A 24,560-nucleotide genomic window follows, 5' to 3' on the forward strand; every position below is an offset into this window, starting at 1 on the left:
GAATGCAAATGAGGTACAGGTTGGTGCTCCCTGGCAAAGCAGACACAAGATATTTAGGAATACACTTCCCAAACTTGGTCTCCAGGGCCTTCTCCAGTGATGTGGGTGAGTGGCCTTTACAGCACTAGCCCTGACACTTGCTGCAGGCTATGGGCACTTGGAAATGCTCTGGTGATTTTGCAGCTCTGTGTACCTGCAGGGATGGGATTCAGCATTATCACTGGAAACTGGGATGAGATTATAATGGGCAGCATTATAATGATGCATGGCAGCATGATAACATCTCCAGTGTTGTCATGGACGTGGAAGATTTAGGTTTCATTCCATTCCCATCAGTCATTATTTTCTACTATTGGTACTTAAACTTCTGTATGCCCCCTCGCTCTGGCACAGATCTTTCTAAGCACAAAAAGGAATGTGGATTGAAGGACTGAAGGACCGTTGTGTCACTGACACAAGTCAGTGTACACAGACACTGAAGCCCTGTTACCTCCAAGTTTTTTTCCCTTTTTCTCTCTGGTAGGTAGAGCATCTGCATATTTTAGCAGTGCTTCCTGCAAGGGCAGAGAAGTTCTGATGCACTGGTCCCCTCAGACCACCACAAAGATCTAGACAACCCACCACGACTATGCAGAAGAGAAGCCAGAGGAGGATTACACTGTACCTGGAAAACATTTGGCTATTCAGGCTTGCAATCCCTTTGTGTTGCTAGAACCGAGCAAAAGGAATTAATTAAAGGCTAAAAACATACCCTACTATTATTAAATTCCAGAGCATGAGCTATTTTTAAGGTATATAAATATTTGGCAGAAATTCTTAAGAATCCTCTTCTAAAGGAATTTCTTTATGTAAGCTAGGTTTTAGAAGATATCTTTGCAGAATCTAATAAAATGCAGGTAAGTCTCAGGTTGTCTCATTCTTCCATTTAAACTGTGATGTCCAAGTGGCAGCAGGTCCCAGAATAACTGAAAAAATCTTTTTCACATCTTTTCCCTACATGGAAATTAGATATCGATGAAACATTATCAGTACCAGTGGCATAAATTATTTACTTACTACATATCCAATTAACATTTTTAATGAGTTTGACACACTTAAGATTCTATAAACATTATTGTGCAGTACATGATTTCTCAATACTTTGGGGAGAAAAGGCATGAGAAACAAAAGTAATGTGCGTTTTCATATTAGAAAGTGATCATATAGACATTTATAGACAAAATCACAAATAAAACAAGAATACAAATGAAGTTCTGTATATCAGCATTTTAGACTGTACAACAAAATGATCAGTTGGGACAAAAAAATATAAACAATTTTCTTATCTTTCACACAAGCAATTCAGAGAGCATCTTGGTTCATGTGCAACATCTTGGATTTGCTAACATTTTGAGTAATGCAGGCCAGATTTGCAGACACCTGATCATCCAGTACTTCTCAGCAGATTTTTTTTTCTGAAAAAGAATCAAGACTAAACCAGCTAAAAGTGACATTTGGTCTAGAGCAAGGAAATATTTCAGTAAGATCAATGAAAGCTTTTCTTGTTATAACTGGCATTGGATTAGGGTTCACAAATCTCACGGTTGTTCAGTGCCCCGTGATGCTGAGCTTGGGATGCTGTTCCAAGCGCACAGAGAGAAGGGTTTGGATGTGCCACCTGTTTTTGCTGAGCACACCCACACTATCACAGAGCAACAGTGTTGTCACACAGGTTTGCTACAATCCCACAAACTTGGAAATCCGCCTGTTCATGCAGAAACTATGGCTGTTTCTAAATCCAAGTCAGTGAGCTGTGGTAGGGAGTTAGGAAGAGTGCCTCAGACCTGCAAGGGTTTTGGCTTCTCACACCCCTCGATAAGGACCTGCCATTGGGCCTTTGTCTAACTGAGCCTTTGGAAACTTTTCAAAGTCTTTGAGAAACTGTGAAAAGATGCCTCCAGGTGTTTGCATCACACTACCACACACTTGCCTGGTCTCCCAGCTACCAAGTACCTTAGGAGAGACCATTTTAAATTACCCTATTTGCTATGGATTCTACATTGGAGAGGTCTGCATGAGCAGCAGCATCACTACAGAGAAACAACTACTGGCAAGGATTTCAGTTTTGTGGCAAAAATCAAGCTACTTCCAAAGAATCAAAATATGCTTGTAAGTCCTGGTTATCTCTGCTACAGTGAGACAAGGAGGCTACTGGCTGAGCCATGTCTTTTAGAAGTTTTCTATTAAGAACAGTAAATTCCAGCAGCAGAAAAGAAGCAAGAATAAAGCAATGCATGCTACAGCAAAGCCACAAAGAAGCCAAAACTTTCAGGCAGAGAAGTAGTGCCTGAAGGACCCAGCATCCTTGAATGACATTAAATAGCCCCCAGAAGACTTTCAGGGGCATGAGAAAGGACACAGTATAGCTCAGGTATTGGCTCCTTCCCACGGAGCAGTAAAGCTCTTGCAAAGTCTCTCTGCAAACCCTATTTATGTGTCTTCACAACCCATTGGTTCCTTGTCACGCAGTCCCCCAGAGCTAAACAGAGCAGTGGTTTATTTTGCATGTGTGTTATATCACAGATTTGTTGACAAGGCACACAGCAACAGTAATCCTATGGGGAAGTCTCGTTGCAAGTTTACCTATATGTATATTTTCTATTCTTCACAAAGCCTTTAAAACTAAAACACAACAAAACTGCAACATGTGGAGCCAATGAGGCTGAAACCACCACAATTGAAAATCAGATACCATGACAACAAGTGAAATATAAGACAACTGTTAAATGAGATTTAGAATGCTGCAGGGTTTTCCAGGTGTTGGGGTTGGGGTTTTTATATCACTGGGTGTTACAGTTTCAGGTTTGAGTACTGATACAGGTCAGTGGATCTCCCTCTTTCACATAAGAGGATGGAATAACTGAATTCCCCTCTATTTATCACCATGGGATTAGAAAGACATTAAGAGTAACTCTGCAGAAGTGGAATTTCAACAGGGAAAAACTGGGAAAAGTAAAAGAGAAATAAAACCACATAAAATCTGATTATCTTTAGGAACTAGATGGCAAGATAAAGGACCAAGCTATGAAGCAGGGCTTCAATTAGGTTGATTTTTAATTTCAAGCAGATTTGATTAGTAGTGGAAATCACAGTATGAGGAGGCAATTTAAAATCACATAACAATGTTGAAGTCATACAGTAATTAGAAAGTAGACCACACTCCTAGTAAAATATTGGAAATCATCAGCCAGAGACAGGCTGTCCATATTCCTTTTTATTAACTCCTGATTCCAGCAGGTTTAGCTTTTATATTCTGCCAGATATTGGATAGGAAAGCTAACATTATTAATTATTTCTAAGTCTAAGGAATTAATTTCCATTAGTCCTAGATAAGAAGCCATTCTTTTAAACAATCTGCCAATAACTGGCATGACAGTGTGGTCTAGGGAGAAACGGCTTTTCCCATGTCCCTTTGTTTACAGGATTTCCAGGCATTATGCCAAGATTTTCTCTATGTTAAAGAAAACTCTGTTCTTTCACATCCTTCCTTTTCCTGCATGCAGCTTGACTCCCATGCTGTCAAATTCTCTTTGAATCCTTGATACAGTCAAATCCAATATGTTGCACTCAGAATTTATGAACAGCATTTTTATTTGCTTTTTTTTTTCCAAACACAGCAGGCTGGGGAGAGAAAACAGGAGAAGATGAAGAAAGAGCTCTTTGATTTATACCTGGCTTCTATTAACTTCATCTGATGGCCCCTAATCCTTGCATTAGAAAAGCGTGAAAGCCAATCCCTATCCACCCTTTCCATGGCACTCAAGGTTTTTCAGCTGATATTGCATCTCCCCTCAGCTTTCAGTCAAAGAATTCTGTATTGCTCACTACCAGTCACTTAAGAGCACTTGCACAACATGAGATAAGCAACCTTATATCGTGTAAAATACTGATCAGAGATTAATAAAGTCTGTAATTGCTGTATTTGAATTTCAAGTTTTTACCATTAGGATTTTATTTTTCAAGACACAAAAACAGTGCAAAGCATATCACAGGTAAAAATGCCTTCTCTTGAGTTTGACTGCTGCAATGTTAGTCTTGATTAGGATGAAGCTATTGATTTTCCAGACACGGGAAAAAATTGTGGTCATTTATTTGTGCAAATAAATATTCTCTCATGGGCAATTGTTAGCAAAATGCTACCAAAAAATACCCAAAAACCCCAACAACAACAAAAATAGCTTTAAAAATACATAGATATTTAAATGTTTTCACATCATCGGGCTTCACCGGGCTATGACTGGTTTGCTACATTCTGCCCGCTGTGTTTCCCAAATCTCCAGTATCGTTACACCACCAGGATTTTATCAGGACTCTGAAATTAGTTTAAAGCAGGAAAGTTTTTAAAACAATGGCTATTTTCACAGGATATATCCTCATTCAGGCCCACACAAGGGTTTTCCTCAATATTGAAAGTAAAATCAATTACAGTAGAAAAGAATTAAAGTATTAAAGCTAATGGGTGTTGTATCCCTTTATATCACTGGAATATTTGATGTAATGCTTAAGCATTAAGCCTAAGCTTTAGTAATCTTACTTTACGATTACAAAATCTTACATATCCTCTTTCTCACCTTACAGATTTGAGTTTAAGAAACTGACTGACAGTGTCCAGTACCCTCGGCTATTCAGAAAATTCATGATTCTTGGTATGCTTTAGGAGCAAAGAAAGAGAAGTTAATCAATCAATGATGCTTTAGACATAGTGCCTGTGTGGATCTGCAGTTCAGGAGCTATGCAGCATGACTTCTTAAGTCTCACAATAATTGCAAAGCAGTGAACCACCAGAAGTCTCACTATATCCACTCAATATGATGAGCAGCTGTCCACCAATCTCATTTCTTTGTGTACCCTTTTGCATGTCCAGGCTCAAAACCTCTTCTGAAGAAATGGCAAAGGAGAAAAAGGACGAGGTGGCAAAAAAGAACATGTTCAGCAGTCTTAAGTGTCTTTTCTTTCTCAACTCTCCACCCAAGGCTAGAAAATTAACTGAAATAAAACGAATGACAAGAAGAAAGAGAGGCACTGAACCACTTATCGAAAGAGCAGTAACAAAGTGCCTCACCCAAAGCTAAAAGACACCAAGAGCAGTGATGAGGAGGGACCTGACAACCCTCACACCACTATGTAATTAGATATATATTTTTGGTATGGAAACATCACCAGTGTTGGCTACAAAAGCAGCTATTATTCCCAGCACAGGAAATTCACAGTTGGGGGGGTTGGGGTTTGCCTCTTACTGCTTGTATTACAACGGTTATATTGCATATATCCAGGCAATGGACTGAATTCCAGTTGGACTTCTTCCCAAATGTTATGAGACAGACAGGAAGATATTAAGAAAATAATCCTGATTTCTATACATTAGTAAGTGATTTTACTTACACTTCAAAAATCTACTAAAACACAGGGAATCCTGCAGACAAAAGAAAAACATTAGAAGATTAAACTGAAATTATCTTAAAAGGTTTGGCCGGGGGAATTTAAAGTAAGTTTGTCTTGAATAAAGACAAGAAGGGTAGGGGTGGAAATATCAATTTTAATTGCACTGTGCAATGGAATTATCCCAGAGAAAATTATATAGAAATGGTAAAAGTACAAAGCTCAATATTTTCACTGGAATACTATCTTTTCATTCTAGGGCTTCTAACTCATATCAGAAGTGATGGTATGGCAGGCTCTTTGAAGGCAACTGGGCATTGAAAACCACCTATAACTTGCAGAAACAGCTCTCTAAGGCAAATCTCCATTGCTGCTGATGCCAAGCAAAAATACCAGAATATTTAATTAAAAACAGAGATTTAAACAAAGGTAGCCTTATACTCAGTGGCCTTATTCTTTTCGCTCTTGACAGCAATCAGAGATGGAAGGTCTGATGTCCTGTAAACTCCAGTCCTCATCCTCCCTTGGCAAGATCTCAGTTCAGAGACGTAACCTTCAAAGCTGAGGTTCCCTTCAGAATCATCGCAGGACCGTGTGCCAGAGTCTTCCAGTTTGACTCCGTCCACATCGATTATCCTGTTTACAGGGAGCTCTGTTCCAGGATTCCCTCTTGCACCAGGAGGATTAAAGCTTCTGCTCGTCTTTGCTTTGTGAGAGGTCTGCTCACAAGAGTTTCCTGAAGTTCCTTGTGAATCTTTTTTCTTTCTGTGGTTTGCACCTACCAGAAGAGTTAAAAACAAACAAAAAAAAAAAACACAGGAGAGTTATGTATCTTCTGGTTTTAGCAGTTTTCAATATTACAGCTTCCTCTGAGGCCCTAGTGGTAGATAGCCAGCTGGGATATTCATCTACTCCATCAAAGAGACTTACTGATGTACCAGGTAGGTAACTTAACATTAGATCTCAAAGATCAATGTAAAATCTTACTACATATCTGTCTTAATTTAGCATTTTTCAGAGTTTTTAAAAAGACTCCATTAAAAATAACTACTTTGTATAATTTTGTACACCTCTAGAACAAAAATTCTCACACCGGCAAAACCAAAGGTGAAGGAGAATATAGAGCTTCCAGTGGGGCAGAATGGGAGATGTTTCTTCACTTCAACTGGCCTCCAAGACCAGATCTCTGCTGAGATATTATTTTTACTTCACTAGGGCTTAATTCTCTACCAGACTAGGAAGAGATGACTTGAACTTGTAGTTAGTACACTCTCCTGAACTGCAACCAAGCAACTATGGGCCATGGTTTACAGGGCAAGAATAAAAGAAACTTCACAGAATCATAGAATTGGTCAGGTTGGAAGGGACCACAGTGGGTCATCTCGTCCACCCTCCCTGCTCAAGCAGGGTCATCCTAGAGCACGTGGCACAGGATTGCATCCAGACAGTTCCTGAATATCTCCAGTGAGGGAGACTCCACAACCTCTCTGGGCAACCTGTTCTAGCGCACAGTCACTCACACAGTAAAGAAGTTCTTCGTCATGTTCAGGTGGAATTTCCCGTGCATCAGTTTCTCCCTGTTGCCTTGTGTTCTATTGGTTGGAAGCATTGAGAAGAGCCTGGCTCCATCCTCTTGACACCCTCCCTTCAGCTACTTATACACAGTAATGAGGTCCCCTCTCAGTCACCTCTCAACAGTCCCAGCTCCCTCAGCCTTTCCTCCTAAGAGAGATTCTCCAGACCCTTGACCAACTCTGTAGCTCTCTGGACCTGCTCCAGGAGCCCCATGTCTCTCTTGTTACTGTGGAGCCTGGAACTGGACAAAGCTCTCCAGGTGAGGCCTCAGCAGGGCTGAGCAGAGGGGCAGGATCCCCTCCCTCAACCTGCTGGCAACACTCTTCCTAACGCACCCCAGGGTACCATTGGCCTCCTTGGCCACAGGGGCACTGCTGGCCCATGGACAGCTTGTTGACCTCCAGGACACCCAGGTCCTTCTCCAGAGAGCTGCTCTCCAGCAGGTCAGCCCCCAGCTTGTGCTGGTGTCCAGGGTTGTTCCTCCCCAGGTGCAAGATCCTGCATTTGCCTCAACCCTTGTTGAGTTTCAGGTTCTTCTCTGTTCAACTCTCCAATCTATCGAGGTCCCTCTGAAGGGACCCTCTGAGGTCGGCTTTAAACACTAAAGAAATGCCTGGATTTTTTTTTTTTTAAGTTTTTTTTTGGTACAGCACTTCTAAAATCACAATTGCCAGGATTTGGGCCTATTCTCTAAACACTTATCCCAGGAAAACCATGGTTTAAACCAACCACAGTGAGTTCCCAAAAGCTAGTTTTGCATGAGGTGTGACGCTGCGAACTGCTAGGAGCTTCCTAAAGCAAGCGCAGAGAAGCTTTGTTTGCCTGTGTCAACAGCAGTAAGAAGGGAAGGATGAAGGAGTTGATTTCAGGATTTGCACCACAGTTAACAACATGATTTCTGTAGTTGCGGTTCCCCCACCATAATGATCTAAAAGGTGGTGATATATTCAGGGAAAGAGACTCGCTTTTATTAGACCAAACTGAGAGCCAAGAAAAAAAAGAGAAACTTTCAAGGCACAAAGGCAGACCTGAGTAAGGGCTTCCATTTCATATTTAATCCCTTTTTTCTATGTATCTTTTTATCCATCTTTTAAAAGATACCATATTATCTGACGTACTTTATCCAAAATATTTTTAAACATTTTGTCACAGTACACACAAGTCCCTGACCAGCACATTTAGCCACACAAATCCCATGAGACTGGGGTGGTTAAATGCCATAGCTGTCTTTCAAATCCTTTATTTGTGTTTGTCCCACAAAGTGATTGGTACAGTTTTATGCAAGGAAAAGAAATTTCAATGTATAATCATCATAATCAAGAACTTTTTGATGTGGAAAAGGGGCGAAATGCAAATGAAAAAGACAAAAAAAGCACTTTCATACAGTTTCAATCAACTCACTCCAGGGTCTTCTTGAGGGTTAAAGCTTTCTATTTAAGAAAAACAAGCTAAAATTGTAAGTAGTGCAATGTTTAGTGTTTTAGCTACAGTACAGCCCTACATGAATAATGTAGATATTCCACATCAGTAATGCTTGCCTTTTTTCAGAGGAATTAGATCAAACTCCAAACAAATCAGCTGAGTAGAGAGAGGCAGAAAGCCTTCTCAGCCCTGTTAGCCCAGCACGACTCCAGCCTACTAAATTACAGCTAACATTTAATGGGACTATATTACACTTTGTGTTTAAATCTTCCTACTGCAGCCAAACATGGGCTTAATTTCAACTGCTGCTTGCATGGCTGTTGTGCAAAGTGCTATTCTTCTGTTCTGAAATGTTTATCTTAACATGAGTGTACTGAATTGTACTCTTGATGTCTTTAATCTACTATGCCCTTCGAGGAAGATCTCTGATTCTCCTTTCAAGTTGGTTTAAAAGAGCTACAAGTTTCCAAAGTGCCTACTAATGACAAATTACCACAAATATACTGCACTGACAGAGCATGAGTCATTCAGTTGTCCTAGCATTGAGAATACATTCTCCTATTAAATGTAATGTAAAGGAACAACTTTGATGGTGCTGGAAGGTCTCATAGCTCTGTTGACTTGAACTAGGGCTGAAACACTTTCCACAGTCAGAAGATGCAGACTGCATTAACAGGGTACAACAGATGAAAGAGCTGGAAACTCCTACTGAGGAACACTAGGAGAGGTGTGAGTATTACTGTATTTATTTGGTTGCTATGTCTTTCTAGAGCTAAGTAAAAGAAATGCCACTAAGTCTTAGAGTTATGGTGTCACTGAGTTGCCATATGAAGCAACTGGGCGTGCAAGTTTTCTGAAAGGAACAGAGCAAAAATAAGGTCAATGTTTGCTCTCAGGCTTCTCAAGACATAAGCTCGTCTGAACAGGAATACATCCACGTTATGGACATATTTTTCTATTAATGACCTTTTCAGGAGCAACCTCTCTGTGGCATCAAATAAATTGCTACTAGAGGGAGGACAGTAATAGAGAACATCTTGTCTAAAATACCAGTTTAAAAGAATATGGAATTGCTAAGGGATGATACTGTGAAGACGATTTCTCTTTTTCTGTCAGGGTAGAAAAGATCTTGACTCATCTACACCAAACAGGAAGACGATTTCAAGACTAGCACTACACAGAAAAAATATTTTAATGTGTTTTTTCCCCTCATTAAAAAAAAAAAAAAGCTTCTATGAAGCAAGGCTGTTTAATAGAAATAATAGGAGAGCTTCCACAAAACAGTTGTGTATAGATATATCTCACAAGTTTTTAGAGACTCAAGATTTGCATGTACTCAGTGGAGCTTAATAATGAGATTTCAATGATGCTTGCAACACTTTTGCACTGGTCTCCTTCTCATATTCTGTTTTTGAGTAACAAATACCTGAACACACTTAGCTATGTAGGGCACCATCTAAGGTGCAGAGGTTCACAGGTACAATTTCTCTTCATATATTCTTGCACTGAAGTGATGAAAACCTCCAAGGAATCCTCCCCTCCGAATTGCTTTGCCTTGCATAAAGCACATCAGGAATGATATGACATTTTCCCAAATCTAATCTGCCAAATGTCCTACCTAACTTCAGAAGGGAAAGGAAGCCAGTGCTTGGAGCAGTGGTCACACAGATGAATTTCCATCCTGGAATAGCACAATCATGCCTATTGGTAATCTCCACCTCCCCTGCTAAGCATTCCTCGCAGCTCTGAGGGAATTTTCTCGTGCATCTGATCCCATTAATATGTTCCAGCTGGTTTAAGGATGGGATAACGCATGTCATCTTTTGTCCTTAAAGAGATCTTCTGTTTTACAGACTCACAGCCAAATGACTGCTTAGAAGGCTGCACCTGTCTGCATTTTTCAAAAGGTTACAAGCAGGCACTGATCTCCTGACTTCCATTACCAATATTTCCCTTTTCCTGATGTTTGGATTTTATATATTACTCTCGAGCACTCTGAATTTAACATTATGATTACGGAGAATTGCCTTCACAGAGGAAGACAAAGGGAAGTCTTTTTCTTCTGTATAAAATATTCCTCAAGCTCTAAGATCTAAGCAAGACATCACACAACATTGCCTTCCAGATAGTTTAGGAACAAGGGAGCATTTGGCCAAATTCCAGACAAAGGTCAAAAAAACCCTGGAAATTCCAGGAACAGCATTAACTGTCAAATGTAGATGATCGGATCATATAACTGTAAGTAAAATGCAGATGCTTGGGGATTTAAAGGTTCACCCACAACACCTTGCAATGATAGTTTCTACACCATAATTATTAAATTCATTTATTTTCAATGTGCTAAATTTTAGTTATGATTTTTTAATAAAACCCCTTCCATGTAAATTCAGTGTTTCACTTATCATTCTACCTTTGCTAAAATCCTACTGTTCTTGTCAAAAGCATTTACTATTTAGATGACTCTCAGTTCTATGGAAAGATAACAAGAATATCTTCCTAACTTCCACACCATTGATCCCAGGCATTTAACTACTGTTAGAGAGGATCAGATTTCAGTTAAAAAGAATGAGCGGCAGATTAATGATTTTCTGCTGACTTACAGCAGATAAAAATCTGTTTGAAGTACTTTATAATACTTAGAATATAACTCTTGTGCAAAGAAACCACTGAAGTTTTCAGGAACAATTCCTGGAATTGGTAATTTATTGCCATATACCACCCCCAAATTACTTTCAGTCTCCAAATCAGTAAAGCTCTGGTGTGTGCTGTAATGTGGAGATTGGGCAGACACTGTTCTAGGCTCAGGCTCCACAAAGCCTGTCCTAAGGTGGTAACACACTGCCTGAGCAAGCCTTTTTTCATGAGACTTAAAAAAGGAGCTTTGTGATGGTCACTTCTGCAGCAGGTGTTCACTTTGGTGTCCTGGAAATATGTCAGTACAAGTAACTCTTTTCCTTACCATGGCCATAAACTGACAATTTCACTCTAAGAAAGACACTTTTCCCTGTCCAAACTGTCAGGAAATGCTACTTCTAAATTTTAACCCTCCCAGCTGTGGATTCTTGCAAGTGGTGTATAAATGACTTCCACACTGGCTGACATACTGTTACCACGGAAAGTATTATCTGTTTTACAAGTTTGAAAAGTGGTTTATGCTTCTGGAAGGAAAAGGATACTTTACATTTAAGTTTTAGAATTCTGCAGGTTAAATTTTCTTTAGGAGTTTCCTTCTTTTTATCTCTTAATTGATACAGCACCGAGGAAAAAGTAGATTTTATAAAAGATTCCTACCTACAGTTTATGCTAAATCTTTTCAAAGGCAATTTGACTTTATATGCTGAATTTCACTTGCATGATGAAACACCAACTGCAGCATATGCTCAGTGTCTTCAAATCTGACTCAGTAAAATGCAGGCATCAAGTTAGGAAATGGGTTATTATACAAAGCAGCAACATTCTACATTACCAGGCTATTTACTTTTGTCCTGGGAATTTCTGGAAAACATTTGCAGCATTACGTTTAGAAAGATGGGGTGGATAGAAATCCTTTCATTACACTCATCTCCAAAGTATTCTGAAGAAGAACAAAGCACAAAACATGATTCAGAAAGACAAATTTGGAATATTACACGGAAGAGGAAGCTGGTATGGCCACTGCTGCTCACTAGGGGCATACAGATGCAAAAGAGGAAACAGTGCAACCTGTATTTGCTGAGGGCAGAGACATTTTATATACATGGCTACAACAGTGGCTGAAGGGAACTGCACACAATGCCATTTAAAGGCCAGGAACACAAAAAGTTCTGAATTTTGATCCAGGCAGACATGTGTGCCCTCATCAACACTGGCCAATTTGCTAAAACTTTCTGTTTCTCCACTGCAAAAACTGAAACAATTTTTTAATACTTTCTAAGCAGCAGACATGACAAAACATCTGTGAAGCAGCCTACACATATTCTGCCCTCAGTCTGGTCTTCCAGCATTTATTATTAACGTTCATTCTGGTTTTCCATCAGTCATCAGTAACAGCAGGTTTAATTATTGCAGAGAGTACTATGTTGGGAAATGGTGGATTGAATTACCTGAATCCATTTTAATTTAATCTGCCATTAATTACATTATTTTTCAGTTAGGAAATTCTAAAATGTGGGTTTGCAGGGCTACTGGTTACATTTCAACTAGTAATTCAACCAAGTTCACTTCATCATCCAAATGCTGCCACGGGTTCGTGTAGATCTGGTTTTAGCCTACGTGTGTTTGGTTCAAAGAGCAGCTGTCATTTTTCTAACATTTTATCTAGTCAGTGACAAAATTTGCAATTCTTTCTAAAATCAGTATCTTGTTGCTTGATTGAAATAAGTTTACAATTCAAATAATCATCCCCCAAGGCCTTCCTTGCATCCTGTTTGTCTGCTCTAAACTCTCCTTTGTTTGTTGTTGATCACAGTCATGTACTACACGTAATTCTCCCATTTAATCACGCTCTGGTTAAAAGAGGATTAACAAATTCTGGCCTTAGTGTTTCTGGGTCCCCACGAGTACTTATTTACATTGATCCAGAATCCAATTATCTTGGATATCTGCAGGACAACAGCCTTTGCTAAATATAATAATTTACATTATTTTTACATCTTTAAGTCGTAATCCCTTCCTTTTCTTAAATTTTTATTTATGTTTTCATTTATGTGGTTATCTTGATTTACACAGGGAACACCATTGGATTGTCTCTAAAATATGCCACATGAATTAAGAGATTATGTAAAATATTAGTTATGCAAAATATTATATAATTTATTACAAAACCAAAGGTTTATTTTGAAATTTTGAACATAGATATGTGATTGCTCCTTATCTCCCTAATTATTACAAATTTTTTTGCACTTGGAATTCATTACCCTTAGAACATCACCCTTGAAAAGTTTAGTAGCCAAAAAAAGTGAAAGTCACAGAAATTACACTGATATTATCTGATCTCTATTCCTCAGCTGTCATGTACTGCATCCTCTCTGTGAATAATGAAAAGGAGCAGTTTGGAAATTTTTTTTTGTCCTTGGGAACAATAGCCAGCCCCAGGCTCTGAGAGTCCACCCTGCATTTTATTTCTGCATAATTTATCTTTCACAACAAAAGCATCCTAGCACTGGTATTAACTATTCCATTTCTGAAAGAAATCTTTTCAATAAGAAAGGAAGAAAGTTTATTTTGAGGATACAATTGAACATCTATTTCAGAAACAAACAAGTATGTCTTCAAAAAAAGTTATGTAACTTCACATAGTCTAAAATCACCCTTTAACTTACATAGACATGTTGTTAAAGTATAGTTGCAGAAAGTTCATCATGCTTTTATTTCCCCTAGCTGGCTCTCTATCTTAACCAATGACATTATATACTTATTAAAAGGGAGCTTTCAATAAACTCTTTTTTTTTCTTTTGCATTGCTGGATCTAGTCTATATATCTACTCAAAAGAAACACCTTCTTGGTAGGCAATAATTTCATTGAGTATAATTTTAATGTCATTTTAAAAATAATTCTCATCCCAACTTAAAAAAATAAACCAAACAACAGGGAATTTTTTAACAGATGGAGGAAAAATTTGATGGAATCAAATCTACAGTCTGTGCACCTTCAATCTGAATTGCTGCAAATTGTCCTACCTTGGGATGAAATAGTATTACTCCATAAAAAAGCCCAGTTGCTATTACAACTAAAAGCCCACCTACTTTGTAGTAGAAGCAACAATCATCACGAACAATTCACAGGCCAGTGGAATGTTGCTGAATAAACAGCAAGGCCTGTAGCTTAATATTCACAGCTCTGGAGGAGAGGAAGGCTGCCTTTCCCCATGACAGCTATTTTGCACTTAGGTAACACATGTGCCTGACCCCCTGGGAAATACTGGACAACATTCAAAGTACCCAGACTACACCAGGCAATTAAAAAAAAAACCCAACAACAAAGAGATTAAATCAGCATTTTAACACTTTCAAAAATTAATGCATCCCTTCAATCCAATCACACCACACAATCATTATTTCTTCCACAGATGGGTACCACCACCATTATACGTAGAGATATTCTTCAGATTCCAGAAATCTCTGGTTTTTAAAGTGGGAAATTTGCCAGAACTAGCAGGCTTATTCAAAATAAAGACATTTTCTCTTGATGAGTAATGCAACTAGAATCAGTAATGATTCTTGTGTTGCTAACTGATTTGATATTTACTTCATAGCTAAGTATTACTACAGTACAAAAACATTACACCTATTTCAGAAAGCTAAGAACTGCATTTGAAAATTTGTTCTCAAAAGCTCTGAGCAATACAAGCTTCATTTTACTGTCTTCCATTGTTCATATTTTGCTTTCTAGATCTCTAAGTGGAAAAAAACCTCAAGAGTTACCCATTACAGGGATGGATACTGGCCTGGCTTTACCACATCAGCAAATTGTCCCCTGCAGAACACAAGGGATGATTCATTTCCCCCAGTCCTTTTCCCAGCACTTATAAACCCAACATACTAATAGCCCAAACGTGCAGGGTAAGTCATTTACCTTTATGCCAACGTGAAACCAAGATTACAGACCTCTTCAAATTAAGTAGTCATGATTTTTCTTTATATCCCAACACTTGAATTGAATAAACCAATTAGAAATGAGATTTCCATTGATAGGAGATTATGATTGAAGAACCATTAAAGCACTTAAAAAAGCAACCATTATTAATGTTTTAGTCCTTTGAGATTTCGATTCTTGACTGGACAGTTTCCAGAAGTCTTTATTATAATTATGCACACCATTGAACAGCCTTTCCATGCAAACTCCATGAAATCATGAAAATAGAAAAGTTTTGTTTCAGCCCACACTTTTTCCATAAAATCACTGTTCTTTTGTAGAATACAGTTCCCATAAAATAGGAGTGAGTTGTTAGTGTAGCACAGAATACAGTTATTGTATGCAATAAGGTTGTGGCAAAAAACCGAAGTGTTTCACATCTTTCTTTCAGATTTTTGTTATTCCTAAGAAAAGAAAAAAAAAAAGGAATCTGGTTTGTCACAAAGTTAAGAGAAATTTAGATTTTTAGTTTTGCAGAATTAGTTTGATTGCTTAAACATCTCTTACAGGTGACTATGACAGAAAAACAAGTCACGATCACCAGTGAAAGTAGAGAAGACCAGTTGGAATAATGCTAATTAAGATCTATTTAAAAAAATAAAATTCAATATGTAGAATATTAGTTATTTGTTGTGAAAAACTCTGAATAATTTTAAAAGGGGAACTGCTACAGGACTTTCAACTGTTTCTTTTTCTTTCATGGAGGCCCACAAATATGTGGGAACACAGTGACTTTTGGAAAAACTGGATTTTCATCCCCCAGAACACGAGACCTAGTTAACAGCACTACAAGCCTCTCTGCAGAATTTTTTTTTTTTTTCAATTGGGCTTCACACAGTGCTGTTATACAGGACCCATCTCTAAGAATGAAAAGAGGAGTGCAGTCTCCAGCACCCATCCAACCCTTCATTTCTTACCCAAGACTACCAAACAAAGAGGTGGTTACATTGGTTACTCCACATCAGATGAGCTGAGATCACCAGCTCATTTCTTGAAGACCAAGGAAGAGTTGCTTTAGTTTACAATAAGAAGGAAAGTAATGAATATAAAGTTTAGCCCACAAACCCACAGACAGAAGAGATTCTCCTTTCAGGAGTTCCTGTTGTGACTAATTTAAAAGAAATCTCCTGTCTTATCTGCCTTCTGGAGCACATGTCAATGCTATGGATTCCACATGTGACCCACCAGCATCTCAAGACAGCATTTGCCCTTTGATATCTAAATTATTAACAAATCTAACTTTTGTCAGCTTTGTCTCACGGTAATTGCTAGTTCATATCTATTAATCTGTTTGTTATAAGAAGATAATTTCAATCAGAATTCATAATCCAGGACTGAAAGAATTTTTAAAATAATGAAGAAAATCAAAGCTTAAAACCAGTTTGTGTAACTAGACCTAGAATTTATTACTCCTGAGAGAACAAAGATACAAAATACATGTGAAAACTACACAAAGATTTCTACAAAGTAAAAAGTAGAAAGTGGGAAAAGGGAAAGCTACAGCTCAGTGGTTACACAGAAATGTAGGGCATGCATTAAAATATTGTAAATTCATGAAGTTTTTTTTAAGTGCAAATGGTTTTTTTAACAGTTCTCACTGAAAAATATGCAAATTGATACCTATGTTGTACACTTGTCATATTATCAGAAAGACACCAACACAAATCTATGCATATATACATCAATATGTCCAAAGTACATTTTGTGGTTCAGTTATTCATAGGCACTGGTTACAAGTCCGTCCAATACTCAGTTTCAGAAATTAAGTGGTAGCACTTATAGAACATTTCTCAAATACTACTAATAAAGGAATTTGTTTTTAAAATACCAAGAGGAGGAAATAATTTGCATTGCCATTTATAAGCATCCAACAACCAAAGAAGTATTTACAAATCATCAACCATACAGATAAAGAACAGTATCAAATACTCTGTGTAAAAAGATAAATAGTTAAACTGTATATTCCCACATCACAAAGAAATGTGATCATACAAATTATGGCACCATATGTTTGTGAAACATCAAAAATAAATGTAGCACATAGATACCTCTTCTTATATTTTACATTAAACTGTACAGTACAACGACTGTAAAATGTCAATGTCACGACACCCATCGTCTTCAAATTCTTGTTTCTGGTAATAGCAATTATTATTAGAGTCCATGTTTATAAAGAAATTCCATACTTCAGCCTTGGGCTAATATTGCTCTGTGATATTGCTAGACCAAGAAACTTATATCCTGAAAAAGTTACATATTTCCTTTAAAATTATCTAATAGAAAGAGCTATTTGACATGTGAAATTCTGGGAGAAAGCGTGATAGATGCAATCTATTTCTCTGTGTAGGAAAGTATGGGTTAAAAAAAATAACATTTTTATTTTTAGTCACAAATATCTAATTTATTAGAGAAATATTTTTTAAATTGAGGTTTATCCACTTAAGATTTTAATCATGAACAGTACTGCAATTTTCAACACATAATTAGGGTTTTTGCTAAAGTACTTAAACTTCCAAGCCCTAATCATGTATCTCATTATGAGAAATGGATCAGAAAATCTGGAACACAACAGTGCTATGGAGCTCAAAATGCTGACACCCTGTTTTGTACTCTGAGGGTGAATGAGATAATTATAGCACATGGATACGTTTCAAACGTTTGTCTGCATGTGTCCATTTTTGGTCACATGCCAAATCCAAACAAAAGTACATTGTTAAAGGCAACCAGAAATATTACAGTTAGCACAGACTAAGGCAATTAAAATCTTTTTTTCCTTTTTTTTTTTTTTGTAAAAAAAAATTAAGGTGCAGAGAGAATTTTCTTTCTTGTTTTAATGGGTGCCAAATACTGATTAACAGTGCCAAGGAAAAGTAGTTTTACATAAAAGGAAAGACTATTAAAATCTAGAAATACCTGAATTGGATCTTTGATATCCAGATTTTTCCTGATTACCTGTAAAAGGAGTTGGGGGTGGATAGTTGGCTTCTGTGAGTTTACTGATGTCTGACGGTGGTGTCGGTGGTGGTGGCGGCAGCAAAGTGCTGTTAGGGCTACTAATATCTCCTTCAGCCACAAGAGTCAAGTCTGCCACATTGTCATCATCTACCATCTGTATGCCTTCGGCTTGCAATTCTCTTGACTGCCTTTTCCACACTGTTGCATTGTTTTCCTGTGCATGCGGAATGGGAGACAATGGAGGACTAAAAGGAACACTGAAAGTCTTCTGACTGTGGAGAGCTGCCAAGGCAGATTTGTGTTTATTTTCTGAGTAACCCATTTTCTTAACTGAATTTTCATTAAAGTTTTGTATGGACTCCTGTTTTCCAGTTGGTGATGTGCATCCATCATTGTCATCATTTTTTGAAACTCGCTTGTTGAAGCCTTTAGGACCTGCAGGAGTAGATGAGGATGGTTCTGGTCCAGTGGGTGGTAAACGAAGAAAGTCAGGAAGAATAAGGTCTTCTTTCCTTAGCAGTCCACGTTGGTCATCTGCTCTGTTACTTTGTGCTTTGGATATGAGTTCAAAAAATTCTATTGGGGAAAAACCCAAAATTGACAAGTTTTTGTCAGAAAGTGCAATGCCATTAAAATGTACATTTTCAGCACATTTATTTTCCATGAAGATCTTCAATTCTTTCAATGCTGCCTTGAAATAAGATCCCATGTTAATTAGGAACTTTTTCAATTGCAGCAATGTTCACTAGCATCACTATAATTAAGACCATCAGCATTGCTATTGTAAGAGTTTTGCAGTTTAGAACAGCTGCAATTCACTGAGCCTTGAACACATCTTCTATTTTACGTAGTTAATAAATCTGTACACACACACAGGATTTTTTTAATTCTTTATACAAAACAAGGCTCTGGTCTCACAGACAGTGGGTGCACATTTTTATATTCTGGATGGGTTTTACCCATCTTAACTCAAAAATAGCCATGCCATTTGAACATTCAAAGACTCAGAATGTTGCAAACTTCCTTGTTATATTGAATTTCTCTCAGTGTAATTATATTTTATCACAGCTTAAATTCAATTCATGGTGTAGTTTTAAACCAGGATGTTATCATCACAGGGTATGATCAGATGATGATTTAAGTAACCCTATTTTACTTGGTGCTGCAATGGATCAGTAGCTTACAGGTAGTCAATAACCATCCAAGGAACCATTACCAAAAGCGATGGGGCAGCTTTTTTATTGAGGTTTTAACACAATTAGAAGTGATTTTCTGATCATGTCCTTAATGATATCCAATGGTTTAATATGTTTCTATATATAAATAATACTCATAGTAAATCAACACTGTTCTAGAAAGTTTCAAAACTTGGCAACAAGAAACTTATCAATTATAAGCCAAGAATTATACCACTCCTCAAAAAAGAAGCATCGCAACAATAAACAAACTCTTTGGTACAAAACATATACATATAAAAATATGTTAATTCTTAATATAGTGTCTCTGCATGTCCTACTTTTTCAAGAAGAGAGCACTTTAACTATAGAATATTAAAAGATGCTTAAAAAGGCCATCTCCAACAGGTTAATTAAAATCAATAGTTTCAATCCAGCTTATAAATATTGTTTGAAGCAAAAGCCATTACAAAATCAAGCAAGAGAAAGTTAATATCAGTTTTAACTTAGCATAATATGAAGTCATACGCTTGCACTTGTATGACCTTATTCCTAATCCTCTATTCATATTCGGCAGGCTTTGCAATGTATTTGTAAAAATGACTTCTTAACATGCTTTGTCAAATGCCATAAAATCTGAACGTAGCCAAGATGGAAGCTTCCAAATGCTTCTTATTGCCAAAGTTTTGCAAAATGGCGGTAGGCATATTAAAACATGCAAACACTTCTAAGACGTCACACAAAAATGTCTCTTTCTGAAATTTCAAAGTTCATAGGACAGTTGTTTTTTTTCATTAAAAAACAGTCTACAACATTTGGTACGCATTTTCCAAAAACTCTGACAAATTTCACAAAATTCAAAATAAAATGTGAAAGCCTCGAATTCTGAAGTTTTCAAATTATGTTAATGTTTTACTCAGTCCTAGGAAAAAAAATGAAAATATTAAAATGTGGAAAACAAGTTAACAAAATAGTAAGCAACAGAAAATAATTTAAAATGCACTAATATTTTGTAATAACACTTACATTAAAAGACATCTATTTCGTAATAAAACTTTTAGCCATAGCATTTTTTTCAGTTCTAGTCAGTGGACATTTATTCACAGATGAACATTCACAGATAAACATTCATTTGTTGTATAAATGTGCATAACCAGGTTTTGGATATGCATACTGGGTAACTTCAGCAGTAAATTTTAATCCTTTGATTTTTTTCTACTTGGGAAAATAGGGAGGAACGTGTAGGGCTGAAAAGACAAGCAATTGCTTCAGTTGATGTCCTAGGGCAGAGGGTGGTATATCAATATTTCTAGTGCTACATCATTTTTATTCCACTTTCTCCCATGGACATCTTTCTATAAGAAAGCAAATTCTCTTATGAGTTTTTTTCCAATGATATCACCAGAACTATTAAGATGTAATGAAGGTAAAAACAGTACTCAGAATAGACAAGATTACCAATGACCTCTTTGCTTGTTTCTATTTTCAAATACCTTTTCAGGGCACATGCTGAACGTAAACTAAGTTTTACTCTTGCCCATCACAGCTCCTCCACAGTTATCAGACTGCACTGCCCTTCAGCAGAAAATTTACAATTCTTACCTGAGTAAGTTAGGATCTACACTACTGTGCAGAATGCCTTTCAGTGAGTTGAACACACGTAAAGGTGAACAGAAAGGCAAGCTTCTACATGGCTTGCAAAGGGTATCAAATGGGATATTCAACTGCAGTTGAGTAACTAATTCCTTTTTTTTTTTTTACAGGAATTAGGTACCTTTCACTTTTGAAAATCCCACTGGGTACCTACATCTAACTTTAGGTATTCTTAAAATTTTACCTTCAACTTAAAAAAAAAAAAAAAGACAATTCAAACACAGCACCAAACAAAAATATTATGATCATGACTGATTTCACAATGCAGTATTAAACACATGGCACCTTATCCCACACAGATACAAAATTCTCATTTTTCTAAGACTACTTATGTTAATATGTAAGCTATAAAGTTCACATACCCTCTGCTTCATCCAAATTAATTTTCTGACATTTTTTTTTTCCAATCTTTGCAATAGAGTCTTCTCTCTTTGACAGCCGGACTTCCCTAGCATTTTTTCCATTTTCTCCTTTCATTTTGATAGAATTAGATTTTCCTAGAGTTCTTCCCTCTCCCTGCATTAGAAGGAAAGTTAAGGTACTACTTACATTTAGGCTATATCATTGTGTACATAATATGGTCTAAGGGAATGAAAAAGTTATTTTGGAAAAACATTTCTCTAACACCGCAATAAATGGTTTAGTTTTGTCTTGATTATGGCATAGAAACATTTGCCATAGTAGTTCCCAAAAAAGTATAAATAAATATAATATTCTTCACTCTGAAGAATTCATGTAACAGAAAGGGCCTTTGAATCTCAGAATAATTCAATCATTTTCTAACATAGATAAGCCAATCAGACACAAAACAACAAACACGACACATGACAAAGTTCTCACAAACAGATGCTGCTGACAGTGGAAAAACATCAGACGAATTGTAGCTATGTTCAATCTAGTTATATAATTTAGCTGATTCAAAATCATGGATGAATGCAGCCTTCAGTATAGAATTCTAGAAGGAAACAAAAGATGAACTAAGGGACAAAATTCATTGCAGAAGACTTACAGTAGATGCTTGACTTCTTGAAGTAGATACAACTGCAGTCTGTTTTACCAATGTACCTTTTTGTTTCTCTGTAAACAATAAACATAAACATGCCTTCCATAACTGCCAATTTGTAATTTCCCAGAGAAGCAATATTTAAGTGACAATGATTCACAAAACAGATTTCTGCTTTAAAATTGCTAAAAGATGTATCAGAAAACAGAGTGAGCACAGCTGATATTCCTGATACTTTTCAGTCAAAACCTATCAGAATCTCCATCCCATCTTCAAATTTTTGTCATACTGGCAATACTTTTAAAGTTTAAAGATGCTGAACTTTCACCTAAGTTCTAAATTTCCAGTTGCTTTAGATCAAATAATTTTAAAATCTGAGCTAATAATTCAGTTTGCAATTCTCAAATTTAGAATTTAAACAAGAAAAAAAAAAATCAGCAGAAAAGACCATTGAAAGGTCATGTTGAACCTTTTCCTGCATCAATTGTTTTGTAGACATTTCCATATCTTCCTTGTCACCTTCTAAATAACCAAATGGCTCCTTTGAATTTCACCTGCCTACAGCAAATATACTAACACAGACTCATGGCCCTCTTCACTGGTACATTGCCAGAGAACCAACCCACTGCTAGAATGATGCTCTATGATTTAGTCTTTTATAGCCCCTGACAGCACATTGGATTTAGGCTTTTTTTGTAATCCTTAAACTAATTATCCATGGGATATCCATTTAGATTGATAACTTTTTTCAAAAAAACAGCTGGTTCTGTTTATTACAAAAACAACAAATGTGATTCCTCTCAATAAATGCCTCCACCTTTATTATCCTAGTTCTTCCTTAAAGAGGATCTCTGCTCTAAGTGTATTTAATTTAACCTAATATCTAATGAATTTAACCTAATATCCTAATGAAACCAAACCTTTACTCTTAAGGGTGCTTACATTAATCTAGAGTGTTAATTGTCTCAAAAGATTGTCAACTATTCAGCAGACAAATTTTTATTTTTATTATTTTATTTTTTAGTGTTATCTGCAGAAACAATCATTTAAAACTGGAAAAGTAGGCTCTGCTACTTTCTCATGTTAAAGAAGGAAGTTTTCATAGCAATATATATAGCTGCTGCCCAAACTGCATCTGTTTTATTTATACAGAATGTTTCTTATTAAATAATTGCCAAATTCACAGAAGTTATTTGGCACTTTATTCTCATCATTATTCCTAGAGACTATGTCCCTAAATATGTATGTGAATATATGGCTGAATGCAAATATAATATTCAAATATTACTAGTGTAAAACTTCTTACAGTAACAATAAAAGTACTTTTACCAACAGATTCATTTAATCTTCAATCTTCAGAAACTGCACTCCTTTTTAGTTAAAAAGAATATATGCTCCATGTGACAAATCTAAATTTAATCACATTTCTCTCACCTTCACATCAACAGAAGAAACTCACCAGAGTCAGGGTTCATGACACTGACTTGACGTCATAAATAAAAGTTTTTATACCAACTTACCTCTACCTTTTGTTGGTTCTTTTTCTTCTAGAACAACCCGCTGACCATCCAGGTTAGATATAGGGACACCAAGATCAAGTGGTTCCTGCTCACCATTCTAAAGTCGGATCACAGTTTGTATATAAGAGAAAAAGCTGTTTTTAGAACAAATTTATGCAGTCTGATATTTTTGAAAGAAAATAAGCAAAGCATTTTTACATTTCAGCGTAGACTCAACATATTCTTCTTCTACTGCTCTAAAAATGTTTATTCCATTGGTATAAAACTACCTTGATTCCAATGAGTGTAACCCATTTCTTGTGAGGAGAATGGTATTTGGGGAAAAGAAGATACATGGAGAAAAAAAAAATCATCCAATTTGCAAGTGTGCACAAATACTCCAGAACCATCGCTGTCTATCTTCAGCACACCATATTTTTCAGAGGATGTTTGAGATATTTTATATTCTAAATTGGTTGCACATTGTTAATTTTGTAATTTTATTAAATGAAGTTATCTTTATACCAACATGTTTTTCAGTTATCTTAAAAACATGGACTTGTTCAGCTAAGACAGGATACATTCTAGAAATATCACAAAAGTAACTTTACTTTCCTGGATATTCCAGCAAAATAATATAGAGAACATGTAGCCAAGTGTTCAGCAGTAGAGAAGTTGAATCAGTCTGCCTTCACAAAAAGTTTCTGCAAGGGGAATTGAGGCAAATTTCATGATTCCCAGGATAATGGAACAAAACTTTAATCCCAATCAACTTTCCTTGGCTAATAATGGGAGTTGAGCTCTGGAAGAAGCTTGGTAATTTAAGACATTGGATTTATTCTGAAGGGGAATATAAAATAAATGCAGACTAAATATTTGAGGGAACTACTATTAAGTATAATGGTTATGACTATGATGTATTTTATCTCAACATCCAGCTATACCTATTTTAATGTCTGTCAGGATAGGAATAATTTCAGGGAATATCGCATTATCTTCTTCAGACAGAAAGTATTGCTGCTTGAATTACATCAAAAGATACTTACTAGTCTTGCCACAAGTTCATTAAGATTTAAACCATATTTTGCAACCACAGGCCTTAAGACCTCTGTTACTGGTTTAGTGGGTTTAGCCTTCAAACCAACTGACCGATTGATCGGAACAAGATCCAGCCTGAAACATATCAATTGTAACATTAAGTATGAAATATTCCAATAAATAAAATTTACAAAAATATATAAAACCCA

At 36.7% G+C, this 24,560-nt stretch overlaps 1 protein-coding gene across 10 annotated transcripts in view; it reads right to left on the reverse strand.

The window, feature by feature from the left end:
• Positions 1 to 1,053: 1,053 nt before the first annotated feature.
• RGS12 (regulator of G protein signaling 12) overlaps positions 1,054 to 24,560 on the reverse strand; it is an 89,713-nt gene continuing 66,206 nt past the window's right edge. For 5 of the 10 annotated variants that reach the window (XM_051798301.1, XM_051798310.1, XM_051798307.1 and 2 more), the window contains 6 exons: positions 24,360 to 24,486; positions 23,335 to 23,431; positions 21,821 to 21,888; positions 21,174 to 21,327; positions 17,942 to 18,559; positions 1,054 to 6,196 (listed from right to left, as the gene is read on the reverse strand). In XM_051798301.1, the coding sequence (XP_051654261.1) occupies positions 5,838 to 6,196; positions 17,942 to 18,559; positions 21,174 to 21,327; positions 21,821 to 21,888; positions 23,335 to 23,431; positions 24,360 to 24,486 (1,423 nt within the window). In that variant the 3' untranslated portion in view covers positions 1,054 to 5,837. Of the gene's footprint in view, positions 6,197 to 14,684; positions 15,433 to 16,356; positions 20,081 to 21,173; positions 21,328 to 21,820; positions 21,889 to 23,334; positions 23,432 to 24,359; positions 24,487 to 24,560 lie in introns of those variants that run through there. The other 5 variants (XM_051798302.1, XM_051798303.1, XM_051798304.1 and 2 more) reach the window with 5 other exon arrangements.

This window comes from Manacus candei, unplaced genomic scaffold (genome assembly GCF_025592945.1).
Source record: "Manacus candei isolate 608988 ecotype Guabito, Panama unplaced genomic scaffold, ASM2559294v1 h1tg000048l, whole genome shotgun sequence".
Taxonomy (NCBI): Eukaryota; Metazoa; Chordata; class Aves; order Passeriformes; family Pipridae; genus Manacus; species Manacus candei.